This window comes from Geotrypetes seraphini, chromosome 6 (assembly GCF_902459505.1).
Source record: "Geotrypetes seraphini chromosome 6, aGeoSer1.1, whole genome shotgun sequence".
Lineage (NCBI taxonomy): Eukaryota > Metazoa > Chordata > Amphibia > Gymnophiona > Dermophiidae > Geotrypetes > Geotrypetes seraphini.
Window position 1 is genome coordinate 137226318 of NC_047089.1, and position 16822 is coordinate 137243139.

General features: G+C 41.8%; 1 protein-coding gene across 1 annotated transcript in view; it reads left to right on the plus strand.

The window, feature by feature from the left end:
* The first annotated feature begins 5863 nt into the window (after window positions 1–5863).
* DCT (dopachrome tautomerase) overlaps window positions 5864–16822 on the plus strand; it is a 49743-nt gene continuing 38784 nt past the window's right edge. The window contains exon 1 of the mRNA XM_033949222.1: window positions 5864–6398. Within this exon, the coding sequence (XP_033805113.1) occupies window positions 6083–6398 (316 nt within the window). The 5' untranslated portion in view covers window positions 5864–6082. The remainder of the gene's footprint in view (window positions 6399–16822) is intronic.

Genomic DNA, 16822 nt, shown 5'->3' on the forward strand with positions numbered 1-16822 from the left:
GAGTGTTGGCTTTGGGAGCCACTTTTTACCTAAAATTTCCCTCTAAATGCTTAATTAAATTTAAAGATACTGAATATGTATATTGGGACTCGATTCAGTTGGAACAATTTTTACAACTTAATGAAGTTAGTTAGACATCACGTGAATTAATATTAGGAGTTTAAAGTATTGATGCACCATTAATGTTGATCTTTGATCAAGGATTATATTGATATTGAATGATTTGTTTAGATTACTAGGATATTTTCTCCCATTTATGTGGACTTGAGGAGTTAATGAGATGTCCTATGTTAGAATAGTTATGCTTTACTTGTGATTTTCCTTTCTTTATTATTATCTGTATAAATGATAATGATGAAAAATTTGATAAATAAAAAAAAAAAAAAAAAGAAAACGAGTAAAGGCACAAGGTGAAACAGAAACAAGCTCAAGTTATAACAAAAAGACCCACAACACTAAAGCCCCCTCCCAACCTCCAGTCCTCCTTCCAGTTGCAACTCATAGAATGAACTGCAGTACAGTACAAGAATACATATTCATATATAAGGAAGGAACACAACAGTATACAAAAACAAGATATCAACAGTTGAGCATGCATCTACGAGCCAGAGGAGTTATGGTGTTCCAGAAGGGCTCCCAAGCAGTGTTCCCTCTAAGCGGGCGGGTGTTGTGAGCAAACTTTTTTCACTGTGAGCTAAAAATATCGGGCGCCAGCAAGTTATGAGCCAAATAAATATGTTGCTTTCTACCACAGAACTTCCTTACGTTTGTATGGAATCTATCCCCTTTCAACTTTAGAGAGTGCCCTCTCGTTCTCCCTGCCTTAGCTACTAAGTCTATTCCCTTCAGTACCTTGAATGTTTCTATCATGTCCCCTCTCAATCTCCTCTGCTCAAGGGAGAAGAGGCCCAGTTTCTCTAATCTTTCGCTGTACGGCAACTCCTCCAGCCCCTTAACCATTTTAGTTGCTCTTCTCTGGATCCTTTCGAGTAGTACCGTGTCCTTCTTAAAGTACCAGTGCTGGACGCAGTACTCCAGGTGAGGGCGTACCATGGCCCGGTACAGCAGCATGATAACCTTCTCTGTCTCTTCAGTCCAGCATCTGCCCCTTCCATTCACTGTCTGTCTTTCCCTGCCATCTCTCCTCCTGCCCCCCCCCCACCCCCCAATTTGGTCTAGCATCCATCATCTTCCTTCTGTTCCCCTCATGGTCTGGCATCTCTATCCTTCCCTCCCCCCTGTGGTTTTTAGCATATCTCTCTTCTCATTTCCTCCACTCAGATCTGATCATTCTCTGCTCTCTCTTCCCTTTTCTTCTCTGGTCTTCCTTCTCTATTTTCTGCCTCCATCTAAATTAAATTCTTTCTTACTATTTAGTCCCGTTTCCCTCTTTTCACTGTGTCTACACACAGCTTGTCACCCCTTTCCCTCACCCCTCCATTATCTTACTATTTTCTTCCCCCTTTATTTATCTCCTCCTTCCATCCAGTATGTGTTCTTTCCCCACTTCCATTCAGCATCTGCTCTCCCTTCTCAACTGACATCCATCTGCCTTCTGCTCTCTCTCCCTTCTTCTCACTTCCATCATCTGTCCCCTTCTCTCTCTCTCTCATCTCCTCCATTCCATCATCTGCCCCTTCTCTCTCTCTCTCTCTCTCTCCCCCCCCCAACTTCCATCATCTGCCCCCCTTCCCCTCACCTTTGTGGGTCACTTTCTTTCCCCTGAGGGTGGCTCATGTCACAGGGGAAGCTTTGGCCGAGCAGAACCGCTTGATTGACAGTGGAACTTACTTGATTGATGTCGATGCTGGGGCCCGTTGCCGTTTGAAGGAAAAAAAAAAAGGTGGAAAAAAGGAACCTGTAAAGGCGAGAGGAAGGGAAACCTCCAGGACAGCTGCTTTTTGCCCTCCTTCAGCGGCCCAAGAGTTCAGACCAGCAGCGGCAGCTCTGTATGCTTTTAACTTCGGCACAGAGCTGCCCCTAATCAATAGTTTAGCGCGGTTTCATGAGGCAGCCTCGGGGCCTTTGATAGCCGGCCCGCTTCGATGATGCGATGTGGGCCGGCCTAGCAAAGGCCCCGAGGCTGCCTTATGAAACCGCGCTAAACTATTGATTAGGGGCAGCTCTGTGCCGAAGTTAAAAGCATACACAGCTGCCGCTGCTGGTCTGGAGGTGCGGAGACAAGGCAGGAGGCAAACGCGGTGGAAGGCAGGAGTCCCGGCGAAGGCAGGAGTCCCGGCACAGCGACTGCAACAGGAAGTTGCAAGTCAGCTGACGCCGGCCTTTCGTTGCGGCGGGGACCGAATCCTTCGCGGACCGGCAAGATTTTGTTTGCGGACCGGCGGTTGAAGAACTGTGCTCTACACTGTGTGCGCTGCGACGAGAAACTTGTGCGCTGCGAGGTAATATTTTGTGCGCGTGCGCACGTCAACGCAGCTTAGCGGGAACACTGCTCCCAAGTGTGCTGAAAGAGCACCCCGGGAGAGAGGAAAAGTCCAGTATATCCCATTGTTCCCACATCAGGAGGGTAATCAGACAATGCCACCAGAGAAAGTAGTCCAGCGCCTCCACGTCAAACCGTTTAAGAAGAATACATTTCAGAGCAACGAGTACTGTCCACTTAAAAAAAGCAGTAAATCCCCTCCCTTCCCCTCCCCCAGCACCAAACAAAAACAAGAGAGAATGTTGTATAGTGATGTTCCAAATGCGCTCCACAAAGAAAAATATGACGTCCCAAAAGGAGCAAATGGTAGGACAGGTCCAAAACATATGTCCCAAGCCAGTCTCAGGGGCCCGACACCTAAGACAGGCAGCGGATTCTCGAAACCCAGAAAGATAAGCCCTCTCAGGAGAAATGTACAGACGGAGGACCAACTTATAATGTTGTTCCCAGAAAGTAGTATATTTATGAAAAGCAGGCAACTTGCAGACAGCTTGTAACATCGCATCATCAGATAATTCAACAGCAAGATTTAAAGCCCTGGCATCCCGTAATCTAGAATGGTCAAACAAGGGGGACTCATCTTTCAAATGACGATGATGGAATTTAAGAGGAACAGGGAGCTGAAAGCCAATGGTAAAGGCCGTGGATAACAACTCCTGACAAGAAGCTGTTAAAGAACCAGAGGGTAGGGAATGAAGGTAATGATGAATTTGTATATACGCAAAATAATCAGTGAGCAGGAGATCAAATTCTTCCCGCAGCTGAACAAAGGACTTAATCCTCCCATCATTGTCCACCAATTGGAACATATAATGAATGCCCCTTGCTTCCCACCTAGCAAAACTGGTTCCATCCACCCCAGGAAGAAAATAGCTATTAAAGCGGCTAGGCAGAAAAGGAGTGATGGCAGAACTGATTGAATGAAATTTGCAGACCCAGTGCCAAACTTTCCGCAAAGGACGGTGTAACACCATACGAGAGAGAGGCTCAGGTGAATTAAATGGAACAGAATAAAGGTACGCACTGTAGGCTGAAAGCAAGAAAGTTCCAAAGAAGTGTTGGTAAAAGCAGAAGAGCCCTGGAAGAGATCATTAATATGATGCATGACGCAACCAATAGTCAAAAAGCGAAGATTCAACAATCCCAGGCCGCCCTTGTACCAGTGAAATCCTCTGAGTTTAAATAAGTACAATTGATTTATGAGTTATTTTTTCAATTACTCATTAGAAAATTGGGAAAAGATCTGGGAAAATCTGAAAATGAACTCAAATATTTTGGGAGATTTCTCGGGGGGGGGGGGCAAGGGAGAATAAATGAAATGAAAAGGAGTTGCTGGGAAGGAAGGGAAATGTAAGCAAAGATGGAAAATGGTAAGGATTGAAAACATGGGAAAAAAACAGCAAAAAATAAAAAAATAAACCACCCCACAATAATTTAATGTAATATAGCTTTTCTATTTCTCCAGCACCCAAATTTGGTTCATAGAGGCTAACAAAACAAATAAGAGAAATAAAAGAAATCATAATAAGAACTTTCTAAATAAATTATGGGCTCCTTTTACAAAGGTGCGCTAGCGTTTTTAGTGCACGCACCATATTAGTGCATGCTACCCGAAAAACTACCGCCTGCTCAAGAGGAGGCGGTAGCGGCTAGCGTGCGTGGCATTTTAGTGCATACTGTTCCGCGCGTTAAGGCCCTAACCTTTGTAAAAGGAGCCCTATGTTTTTAAATTCTTCTAGAATAAATTAGAAGAACTTTACTTCTCAAATCATTGGGTAAAGAATGCCAAAATTGAACTACCTAATACCAAATAGCTCTGTGCAAAATTTTGTTGAAGCAAACTCCTGTAAAGGATGGAAAATAAAGAAAATAAGGATCTCTGGTCCTAACAGAAGAAGAAGAGAAGAAAAAAAAGAAGAAGCAACAACTAGCTGTGCATCTGACATACTGCTAGGAGGCAGGTGCTTCTATTTTGGAAGATGGTAGGAAAGCAAGGAGGATGCTTCTGGATGTCGCCTAGTACTAGTCCACAGGAGGATGCTGCAGCACTGGAGACTGTCTGGTCAAGGGCCTCCCTGAGCTGGGTATCTGGGAATAAAGGGTTAAAGTAAAGAGTAATGAGATTTGATATACCACTTTTCTGTGGTACAGTGAAAGCAGTTGACATTCTAGTAGTACATGTAGGCGGAGCCCAGGTATTTTATTACTAGGCTTTGTTTTTTGACTCACTTTCTGTCAATGCATGAGCCAGTCCCCACTTGTGCAATGATAGGAAGGGGAGATATCTATCATATATCTATCTATCATATCCAATGCAGAAAACAGTAACAGGTTTCCGGATCAGTGTACAATCTTTTTTCTGTCAGCACATGTTTTAATGCATTGGGAATTTTTATTATAGTGGGTTTATTTGAACACTGTGGCACTCAATTTTCAGCACCAGGGAAAATTTGCCCTAAGCGGCCTTGTGTACCGTATTTTATTTTGTTATATGATCGCAGTTATGCTGTTCTTTCTATTTGTGTTGTATACTTTTATATTAATGGACATGCAAACATTTGTGCAATGGTTCAGCATTAAAATCAATAAAAATATAGTTCAAAGGATATGGAACTCAATATATTGTTTTTTCTGTGTGGTTACAATCAAAGTGGTTTACATGTTTTAGACAGGTACTTATTTTGTACCTGGGGCAATGAAGTGTTAAATGACTTGCCCAGAGTCACAAGGAGCTGCAGTGGGAATCAAACTCATAACCTCAAGGTGCCGAGGCTGCTGTTCTAATCACTAGGACAGGGGTAGGCAATTCCGGTCCTCGAGAGCCGGAGCCAGGTCAGGTTTTCCGGATATCCACAATGAATATGTAAGAGATGGATTTGCATGCACTGCCTCCTTGAGATGCAAATCTATCTCATGCATATTTACTGTGGATATCCTGAAAACCTGACCTGGCTCCGGCTCTCAAGGACTGGAATTGCCTACCCCTGCACTAGGCCATTTCTCCACTCCACTAGATTGCTTACATATTGGAATTGCCAAAACACTAGAGTATTCAAGTTTCTATTTTCTTCTTCTTCTCCCCCACCCCCCCAAAAAATGATATTTCAGCGTTCCTCTACACTGCTCTAGGGAAGATTTGATTCTACAAACGTTTTTCCTTTTTCAGAGAGGGAGCAACCACATAGTTTACCAGCATGGCACTTTGACTTCTAAAGAGTTTTTCAAGGGGTTAATTAAGAGGCAGCCTAAATCAATCAATCATAAATCGAGAGATGAAGAGGCTTCTGCTTGCTTTTTCCAGTGCACAGATTTAACAGTCAAAGAGCACATGAGTCACAAATAAATCAACTATTGTTGCCTTCAGCACAGAAATAATGTATTGCTCCTTTCTTGTCCTGTATGTCATGGGGTAGGCACGAGGATTCCTACAATGTTAATCCCCCATCTTCACCACCCTAGGCAGCCCCTGAACTCACTCTTCAGCTAGGCTAACTCGGAAGTGATACAATGAACAATTAGGAGTGAATATAAGCAGCAGAACATGCAAGGCATACTGAGACAGCAAAGGAACAACTGTCCACATTAGAACTGGTTACCAAGCAGCACTAGCTGGCTGTTTTTAATGAGAAGGTGCTGGTTATGCAGGGATCGGGGATAATGCTGCTAAAACTCAGCTCATGGGGGCTGATGTGGTTACTGGGCAACTTGTGGCTGCTGCCAGCACAAGCCCAGTTTCCACGAGCGTGCACAACTGTGGAAGCAATAGTGCAGAAGCAGTGTTGCCCTCCCTTAGGCCCAGATCCTACAGACCGGTGTGGCTTCTTGACAGGCCGGGGTCAATGCCTTGCCCTGGAGGTGGACAACAGGCCCTGGAGCGGGCCCTATAACCTTCGCAATGTGGATGACCGAGAGAGGTGGCCCCTTAAGTTTTTCAACAGTACCTGCCACTGCACTGGTAAGTACAGATTGACTACAGGGAGTTGTGGGTCCCTGAGACACACAGCACTTTTCTTCATTAATTTAGCTCAAAGCAAATTACAATTAATAAAACAGCATACATTAAAATTCCATTCCATTAATCACTGCGTTTTCTGTATGTTACAGTATATCCCTCACACTAAATACAAGATCATTAGACTCACTTTCCCATCTCCTTACTATATTCAACTAAAAATCTTTTTATAGACTAAAGTTTTTATGTTTCTCTTGAACACTGAATAGCGCTTTAATGCTCTCAGTTTCAGTGAGGTGGCATTCCACAGTTATTCTTTCTCTTTAAGAACATACCGGTAAATACTGCAATACCAGGACAAACCGAAGGTCCATCAAACCCAGTATGCTGTTTCCAGCAGTGGCCAACCCAAGTCACAAGTCCCTGACAATCTCAAAAGAGTAAAACAGATTTTATGTTGCATGTTTTATTTAAATGGGTTCATTGGTTCTTCTGCTTACTGATTTACCGTTTTTCCTTATTCCAAGAGGAAGACTTTTTTATGCCTTTTCCTATTTACATTTCACTGTATGGTGGCATTTGTAGACCCTTATTTCCAGTGGCGTAATAGTGGGGAGCGGAGGGGGGCAGATGCTGCCTTGCTAGGGGCACCGGCAACCCTCCTGCTCTCCTCCCTTCCCCCCCACCCCTGCCATGCATGGGCACCCCTTGCTTTCCCCCGTACCCCCGTATCTTTTTTCACTTCTCCAGCATGAGCAATGTTGCTGCCTGCATCAGCATCGGTTCTCTCTCTGATATCACTTCTGGGGCCCGCGCCTAGGAAGTGATATCGAAGGGCGAGCTGACACCAATGCAGACAAGCTGCTCACGTCAGAGAAGTTAAAAAGGTACAGGGAACGAGAAGGGGTGTGTGCATGCAGCAGGGGGGAAGAGGGCGAGGGAGGGGCATCACCGCCTTAGGCAACTCTCACCCTTACTATGTCACTGCTCATTTCACGCATTGAATGCAGGACTTTAGGTACTAAGATTGTTCAGATTCAGATTGTCAGAATTCTAGGATTGGCTTAAAATCTCCCTCCTAGAACTGGGTGACGTGGCAGCTCTGTGTATAATGGTTGGGTAATATCATTATGCATTCCTCATCTTGCTGTAGTTTTAGAAAATTAGTAAAAACAAAATTATTTAATCGATTTGTAAGTTAAGGATTTACTGTTTTACTTTTACACTGAATGATTACTTTTACACTGTATGTACTGATTATTTTATATTGTGTTTTATTCCCTGATTGTCCAGCACTTCTTGTTGTAAACCGCCTCGAACTTTTATGGCTTTGGCGGTATATAAAAATAAATTATTATTATTATTATAAGGTTTAGAACTTGGAAAGTCTAATGTTTCTTTTACAAAAGCTATCCCTTCTCATTTTTATCCCCTTTCACTAAGCCGCAGTAGAGGTTTCTACCATGGCCTGGAGCGGTAAATGTTCCGACGCTCATAGGAAGTCCAAAAGTGTTGGCCACGGTAGAAATTTCTTGCCATCTTGAACAGGAACACTCCGAAACCTTGAGTTACTATAAGAAAAAGTTGTGAGCCAAATCCATATCCAAAAATGTGTCAGGTTTCTGAAGTAACTCTCTATGGGGTCCTTTAACAAAGTTGCAGTAAGCACTAGCGCATGCCTACCACAGGTTAAAATGACACTACCGCAGAACACACTCAGGCATCCTGTGGTAGTTTGGAGATCAGCAAGTGCTTCCCATGCACTAAAAAAAACAAAAAAACAGATTTCATTTTTTTAGCATTGAGGCGTATTTGGGAGAGTAGGCGTGCTCTGCACTAACTGGTTAGCATATGAATATTGGTGGACGTTGACCAATTAGTGTGGGATTTCTTGCCACCTACAAAATAGGGCTTATGCGCTAATTTCAAAATGAGCATGTGACCATTAATAGGTAAAAGCAGATTGCAGCCATTTTAGAGCCACACTAAAAAGTGGCCTCTGCACACACAAAATCCACATGTTAAAAATTGTATGTGCCACTTATTAGGGGGAAATCCTGTTGCGTTTGTATACTATGATTGAGTTTGCAGTGAGAAGGCCGATCTATGAGAATAAATCCTGAAGCAGCAGTGTTTGTAATACAATTCCGCGAAACATTGGCCGCATTGGCGCAGGAGAAGCGTCTGAGATTTTGAAGCAAGCCAGTGTACTACGTATGGAAAATGAAGCATTACAATAAGGACAATGAGAGATTAGCAAAACTGGGCCTCTTCTCCCTTGAAAAGAGGAGACTGAGAGGGGACATAATCGAAACATTCAACATAATGAAGGGAATAGACTTAGTAGATAAAGACAGGTAGAGAGAACGAGAGGGCATAGATTCCGTACAAACGTAAGGAAGTTCTTCTTCACCCAGAGAGTGGTGGAAAACTGGAACGCTCTTCCAGAGGCTGTTATAGGGGAAAACACACTCCAGGGATTCAAGGCAAAGTTAGGCAAGTTCCTGCTGAACTAGAACGTACACAGGTAAGGCTAGACTCAATTAGGGCACTGGTCTTTGACCTAAGGGCCACCGTGGGAGTGGACTGCTGGGCACAATGCAGCACTGGTCTGACTCAGCAGCGGCAATTCTTATGTTTGTATAACATTTATAAACATTAGCAATGGGAATGCAGCACATAAGCTAAGTAACAAACTATTCTCTTGAGCCCAAAGTCCTTATACAACTACCCTTCTTCAAAGACATCAAATAGAAAAGCACCAAAGAAATTAAAGCTAGAAAAGACTATCCTTTTCTCAGACTACTTCAACTGAAATTATGAAGTTGACAGAGAGAGGAAACTAGAACTTTCAGGGATGCGTTGAATTTTGCATATTTAGTTGAAATGGCCTCCTTAGGAGGTGTGTAAATATAATGTATTTAGCTACAATAGTAAACCTACACTTCTCCCTCCGTTGTCGCGGTTTCAGCAATCGTGGTTTCAACTATTCATGGTTTTTAGCTTGCTGGCTCCTCCCCCCCAAATTACATCAGCTTGTATAGAGAAATCACCGATTTCAAGCGTTTACAGAGAAAATCGCTGATCCTCAGCACTTTTTTCACCGTGTTTTGCCTCTCCTTCAGGAACAGGCCAGGTCTCCCACCATGTTATTCGCGGTTTCACCATATTCACGATGGTTTGTAATAGAAAACAGCGAATAACATATGAAAAAGTTATTTGCAGTTTTTCTGTATTTGTGGTTCTGTTAATCCCCTATCACAGCAAATACAGAGGGAGAAGTGTAGTATTATATGTGTATATTCATAGGATAATTGATTTGGTATAAGTATATGCATATAAGTAGGATGATCAATGTGCCAGTAACATAAGTAGGACAACTGATTATGGCATAATCATGCCGGTATTAATAACTCGGTAATGTAACACCACCACAGAGCTCAGTGTATTTCAGTACAGAGCCCATCAAGTTTATTTATGTTTCAAGTTTATTTAAAATTTGTTTAACTGCCCTATCATATATTCAGGGCGAGATACAGTTCTAAAAATGTATTGTAACGCCTTGCAGAAGCTCTTTGTAACTCTGTGTGGTAACATCTCTACAGAAGCTCATGTAAACCACTCTGAATTGACTCCCCAGTCATTAGTAGATGTATAGAAACTCTCAATAAACACAAACATTAGCACAGCTTTGTAAAGGGTCCCTATATTTCCTCCTTTACTTCTGCATTAGCAAGTTGTTGTTCCTTGATAGCTAGACCAGGAGCATTGTGAATTTTTTTTCTTTCATTAAAAGTAGCCTCAAAAAATGTACATTCAGGTTCTTTAGGGTAAGAAATTTTGAGAAAAATGTTGTGCTCTGATTGGAGCTTGGAGGTCATACCATCTGATGGTCCTCTTTTGAAAAATACATATATGAGTCTTTATTAGTCTGTCCTGTAGTTTGCTTGAACTCTGATTTAAGGATTCTGTAATTAGGAGTTAGAGTTCATTTACTTATTCTAATACCCCTTTGTTGACGCCCACTACAAAGGATTACTGTGAAAAAACCATCAGCTTTGTCTTGTGATCCGTGCACATGACTGTGATGCCAGTCTCACCAGGCCATTAACTGAAGGGGAAATCTCTTTAGTTCCATCATGGATGCTTAAGCAATTTTTAGGAGCCACTGATTGCCTTAAAATCTGCACGAAGTATTTCATTTAATTGCCCGGTGGACTTGTAAAAGCTCACATAAATGTAAGCTACTTCTTGCCAGTAGGGATGTGAATGTGCATGTTAAAGATTTTTGCTTTGTTTTTGAATTAATTTAGGATATTTTTACCAGTTTTTGGATTTGATTTGATTTAGTTACTTGCTATGCCGCTTAGCACACAGTATTAAAGCAGTTTACAATAAAAAAAGATAAAACAATTTATAATAAACATAAAAATACAACTTAATATAATATACAATATAATAAAAAAAAATCATACTGACAATTATGTAGGCAAAATAGTCACACATTAACAAAAGCTTTCGTGAAAAGCTTTCTTTACAGCTTTATGGAAACTTATGTAACTGCAGATATCTGGGATCTCTTTTGGAAGAAGAGTTCCAAATAGGTTATTCATTTTATTTATGTTATGTTGTTTTATAAGAAAACTCTAATAAAAACCGTTTGAACAACAAAAAGAAGGTCCAGCATAACAAAATGCTCGCTTTCTCATCATTGACATCAATTTAACCAATGTCAATGATGGATATTGAAGAAGAGAACTTTGAGAGGACCGTAGCTGTCACTCGGGTACCTGCTGAATTATATCTGAGAGATATTTAGGAAGACTCATTTGTAAAGCCTTAAACACAAGGCACAACATTTAAAAAAGCAACTCTCGGGGGAAGTCAATGCAATTCAGATAATACTGGAGTAATGTGATCAGTTTTCCCTTTTCCAGTAACTAAACATGCTTCTGAGTTTTAAAGTAGTTGTAATCTTTATTTTTATATATATATTAGCTTGTTATACCATGAAAGACTGATTTACAGTAATCAAGTCTACCAGATTTGATTTTGAGTTCAGAGAAAAATAGTAACGTTCATACAATTTGTTCTGTGTGCATGAGATTTCAGTTACGTGTATTAATAATCAGCTATACATGCACTAATTTTGAGATTTTATGTGCACATTCTTTATGCCCACTGAAACCAACAAACCAAATGCATATCCCACAATGGTGGTAGGCCTGGATAGGGCACAGAGCGGGCAGGGACAGGGCACAGAGCAGGGAGGCCTAGTGGCCTAATGACAGCAGGCAGGTAAGCCTAGTTGCAGGCAGGCAGGCAAGCCTTATATCCCTTATACCCCTCACATACCCCCCAGGACCTTAAATCATCCCCCCACGTACCCCCAGTACCTTTTTAAATTCTTCCCTCCCTCCACAGCTTCGTACTATAGCAGGTGCGAGAGTCAGGAGCCCGGAGGTCAGGTGCGAGCTTTTTGTGTTCCCTCCTGGCCCCGCGCAATTTTCTGAATGGCTGCCAGCAGTTAAGAACATAAGAATATAAGAATTGCCTCTGCTGGGTCAAACCAATGGTCCATCCTGCCCAGCAGTCCGCTCACGCTGCGGCCCCAAGGTCAAGACCAGTGCTCCAAATGAGACCAGTCTCACCAGTTTAGCATGAACTTGTCCAACTTTGTCTTGAAACCCTTGAGGGTGTTTTCCCCTATAACAGACTCCGGAAGAGCGTTCCAGTTTCCTACCACTCTCTGGGTGAAGAAGAATTTCCTTACGTTTGTACGGAATCTATCCCCTTTCAGCTTTAGAGAGTGTCCTCTCGTTCCCCCTACCTTGCAGAGGGTGAACAGTCTGTTTTTCTCTACTAAGTCTATTCCCTTCAGTATTTTGAATGCTTTAATCATGTCCCCTTGCAGTCTACTCTTTTCAAGGGAGAAGAGGCCCAGTTTCTCTAATCTCTCGCTAGTCCCATGAGAACTACCGCCAGCCATTCAGAAAGCTTCGAGGGCCCAAGCGGGAGTGTGTAAAGTTTGGGCCTGACTGCCGCGCTCTTGACTCGTGAGCCATGGAGGGAGCTGCTGGACCACCAGGCTTGAAAAAGGTACAGCAGTGAAAGCTGCGGCGGTGGCGACGACAGCGGCGGCAGGGGATTTGTTTTAAAAAGGTGAACGAGTACAGCTGCGGTGAAGGGGGTTGCAATTGTACGGGGCGGCGAAGCGGTGTTTAAAAAGCTGGTGCGGCTGAAAGGTGGTGCGGCCACGGGGGGGGGCTTTGCAATTGTACGGGGGGAGCGGCGGGCGATGTTTAAAAAGCTGGTGGGGGGGTTTGCTGCCGTGAGGGGGATTCACATTTTTCACCTTCGCTTCATAAGACGCACTGAGATTTCCACCCACTTTTGGGTGGAAATAAAGTGTGTCTTATGAAGCGAAAAATACGGTAGTGGTTAGATTGGCTTATGGGATTTTCTACTCCTCTCTACGGTTCACTAGCCCACCCACCAGGCTATTTGAGACACCTGTGTGCAGCTCTACTAGTCTTTCCTATACCAGGTGCTGATGTTCTGGAGACAGGTATGTACATTTATATTCTGATCTTTGTGGGTATGAAGGGATTAGTGAGCACTGGGAGAGTGTGGGGTGTCTTACTTTGATGCATGCAGTGATCATCTGGTCAGTTTTGGCATCTTTGTGGCACTTAGACCTTTCTAAAACAGGTCTAGTTCCATCTAGGATGTCTTGCAAAATGTTTGATTATCACTGCAAGATGTCCATGTCTAACCCACCCTTGGGATTTTCCTGAAACCAGCCCATAACACGCCTCCATCATGCCCATATCGTGCTCTGAACAGTATAGAGGCTGGAACACTTTGCTATACATACAGGAAAACTGTTTTGATTGGCACTTGGTCATCCTGGCAATTTTCACATCTGGATGTTTTGATTATGCCCCTCCAAATGTATAAATGAGTATTAAGCTGTGCATAATGAACTATCTGGAGATTATAGTCCTTAGGTGATGGGCCTTTTCTGAGTACCTGAGTTCTATTACCAGTACTTTATGAGACCTACTGGTTTGCTTAGCTGCCTCATGCATGCTGGGAGGAGTATATTTCCTCTTCCCACCATATACCTCTGTAGCTCTCATGAAAAGAAGGAAGACAGCTGTTAGGGTGCCAGCATGTTCAACAACTTGAACCGCTACATGCTGAGGGAATAAGCCTATTTTTGATTTCCCAAAGCACAGAAATTCATGCTGATTTTATACCTCATTATTTAGTGTCTATTTCAACCTCAGATCGTCTACACCAGCATTCTTCAATGCAAGGCTTGAGGGTCAAGTTTCAAGTTTATTAGCATTTGATGAATCGCTTATAAAAATATCTAAGCGATTTACAGTTTAAAAGCCACTAGGTGGTGGTTTCACATACAATTTAGACAAATTAGACAAAAGACAAACAATATAAAGCAGTATAACAGTTGGAACAAAAGAAAGAAAAAAAAACGGCCATTATAAATCCATTAATTTTAAGATAAATTAGGATAGGGACTGACATGAATGGGCAGGAAAGGAGGGAAAAGTTACAATATCTTTATCTGTTGAAATTTACATAAAAGGGAAAGCACAATAGGGGACAGAGAGAGTTGTTAAGTTTGATGGTCGTGATAAAACGTAAAAAATTTAAGTGTGTTATGTCACGTATCAAATGCATCTTGAAATAGAAAAGTTTTTAAAATTTTTTTAAACGATAATAGGTCTTTTTCATTTCTTATATAGTTTGGTAGGGAGTTCCATAATGTAGGGGCCATAACGGAAAATATGTCATTTCTTCTAGTGCCGATAATTTTTAGGGAGGGAATAGATAGTAAGTTTGAGAATGATGATCGTAGGGAACGTGCGGAGTTATATGGAATAATCATTTTTGAGATAAATTACGGTTCATTGAAGGTCAATGTTTTATAAACCAAAAGTATAATTTTGAAAGTAATTCGGTGGGAAATGGGTAGCCAGTGTGATTTAATCAGTAATGGAGTGACGTGATCATATTTTTCGCTTTATGGATTAACTTTATTGCAGTATTTTGGATAATCTGAAGTCGTTTTTTTTCTTTCTGAGTTATGTTAATAAAGAGAGAATTACAATAATCAATTTTAGATATGATAAGAGAATGGACCAGAATGTTGATTGATTTGGAATCAAGGAAGGTGGAAATTGAACGAATAAGACGAAGTCTGTAAAAGTAAGATTTAACTACTTCACTAATATGATTGTGAAATGATAAGTCTACGTCGATTATTGCTCCAAGAATTTTCAGTTTGGATACAGATTCTAGAGGGGTATTGTCTAGAATAAATGGTGAAATTGGTGTTAAGTTTCCTTTCCAAGTAAAAAACATGGTTTTTGATTTTTGAATGTTCAATGCTAATTTGTTACAACTTAACCAGTTTTTTATTAGTTCTAGTTTTTCATTAATAGCTTTTATTTCTTCATCTTTTTCTGGGTCAAAGGGGTGTATGAGTTGAATATCGTCTGCATAGGAGAAAGTTGTAAAGCCTAGTGATTGCGAAATGGTTAGAAGAGGTGATAAGAAAATGTTAAATAAGAGAGGTGATAGTATTGATCCTTGAGGCACCCCGTAGGTTGTGGAGTAATTTGAAGAATAGATGTCATTGAACTTGACTCGGGAAGTACGGTCTGATAAAAAAGAAGTTAACCACTGTAAGACTTGACCGCCTATGCCTAATGATTGCATCCCGTGCAGAGCTGTCATCAGAATGGCTGCCGGGAGCTCCTGTTGTAGTCTCTAGACTACAACGGGAACTTACGGCAGCCATTCTGATGACTGCTCTGCACTTGGCAGGAGCATAGGAAGATCGCTCCTGCCCCACTTCACCGCTAGACCACCAGGTAAGGTTCCAGGGAGGCTTGGGCGGCTTAAAAATAGCCAAAAAATGAAAATAGGTTTTTTAATAAAAAATAAATAAATAAATCTTGAATAACCAAATCCGTGGATACTGAAACCGTGGATTCAGAGGGAGAAGTTTAAAACTATTTGAGGTTTGTGCGGATGGGATCAGATTGTTTACAGGGATGAGAACTGAGCTTGTGGGGACGGGGTGGAGACGGTGACCGAGCTTGCGGGGACAGGGCGGGGATAGGGACCAAGCTCATGGAGACGGGGCGGGGACGGGAACCAAGTTAGCTGGGACGGGGACAAATTTTTTCCCCGTGTCATTCTATAAATTTATACACAGACACTAATTAAAATCAAACAAGGCACAGATGTGAACACCTACCCTTCATTGTCATCTTAACCTGTGTGTGTCAACTTGAATGCATATTATCAGCCCAAACATTCAAAGATATGTAAACTTTTGATCAGGCAACCGACTATGAAAACACCAGTGCAGATTTACTTAGTATCTAAGACCTCAAACACACAAGACACTACTACAATATATTTTGTGTCCTTGCTGGGATGAAGTATTCATCATCGGTCTTGCTTCCAAAATGTATTTATATAGTGCAGGCAAAACCCAAATTCACCTATGTGGTGCTATAGTTAATATTTAGAAGAGCACATAACCAGGAGAGGTTTCACTATCTGTCTGTTCCATCATATTTCCCCCTCTTTTGACCCCTCATTCGCTACTATAGACATTCTCAGCTATATCAACCATCCATTTTTCCTCCCCCCCCCAACACTCAATCACACATACACAGGCTTCTATTTTTGTTGGACTTCACGTCCTCTCAATCAGCTATTTCCCTCATTGTCCACCTGGTGGAGTCCCTGCATCATAATAAGTTGTATAAATTTGTATCGCTGTTTAGAACAATATAATGCTGTTGACTTCTTGCTATATTTTTGTACCCCCATTTCAAATAGTGTCACATGCTCCAATTTACTCATATAGCAACTAAATTGGGGGGGGGAGGAGTCTTCCTTAACCCTCCATTTCAATATCACTTTATAAGCCTATAACAATGCAGTTTACACAAACTTCTTTACAGCATTAGATGGGTATTCCCCTTTCCAATCTGGCAACTCCCAATTACCATGAATAAACTGTATGTGCATTTTAGGGCTGTCCCTAACACTTATTTGTTCAACTATTGCTACAATTTGTGGCCAAAGCCCTTGGAGCTGAGAGCATTCATTAAAAAAATAGATTTACGTTCTCTTCCTCTCCTTACATTTGACACAAATGTCATCCTTCCAAAGATTTATTTGAAATATTTTTTATCTAGTTATATAGGCTGTGTGTATGAAGATCCATGCTAGTTACTAATTTATACCCAACTTTCAAAGAGTGATAAGATCAATGGTGTAGTGGGGGGTGGGGAATTGGCCCAGGTGCCATCTTCGCAGGGACACTGGCACCAGTGTCACCCCCTGTACCTCTTGAAATGTTTACCGGCACAAGCAGC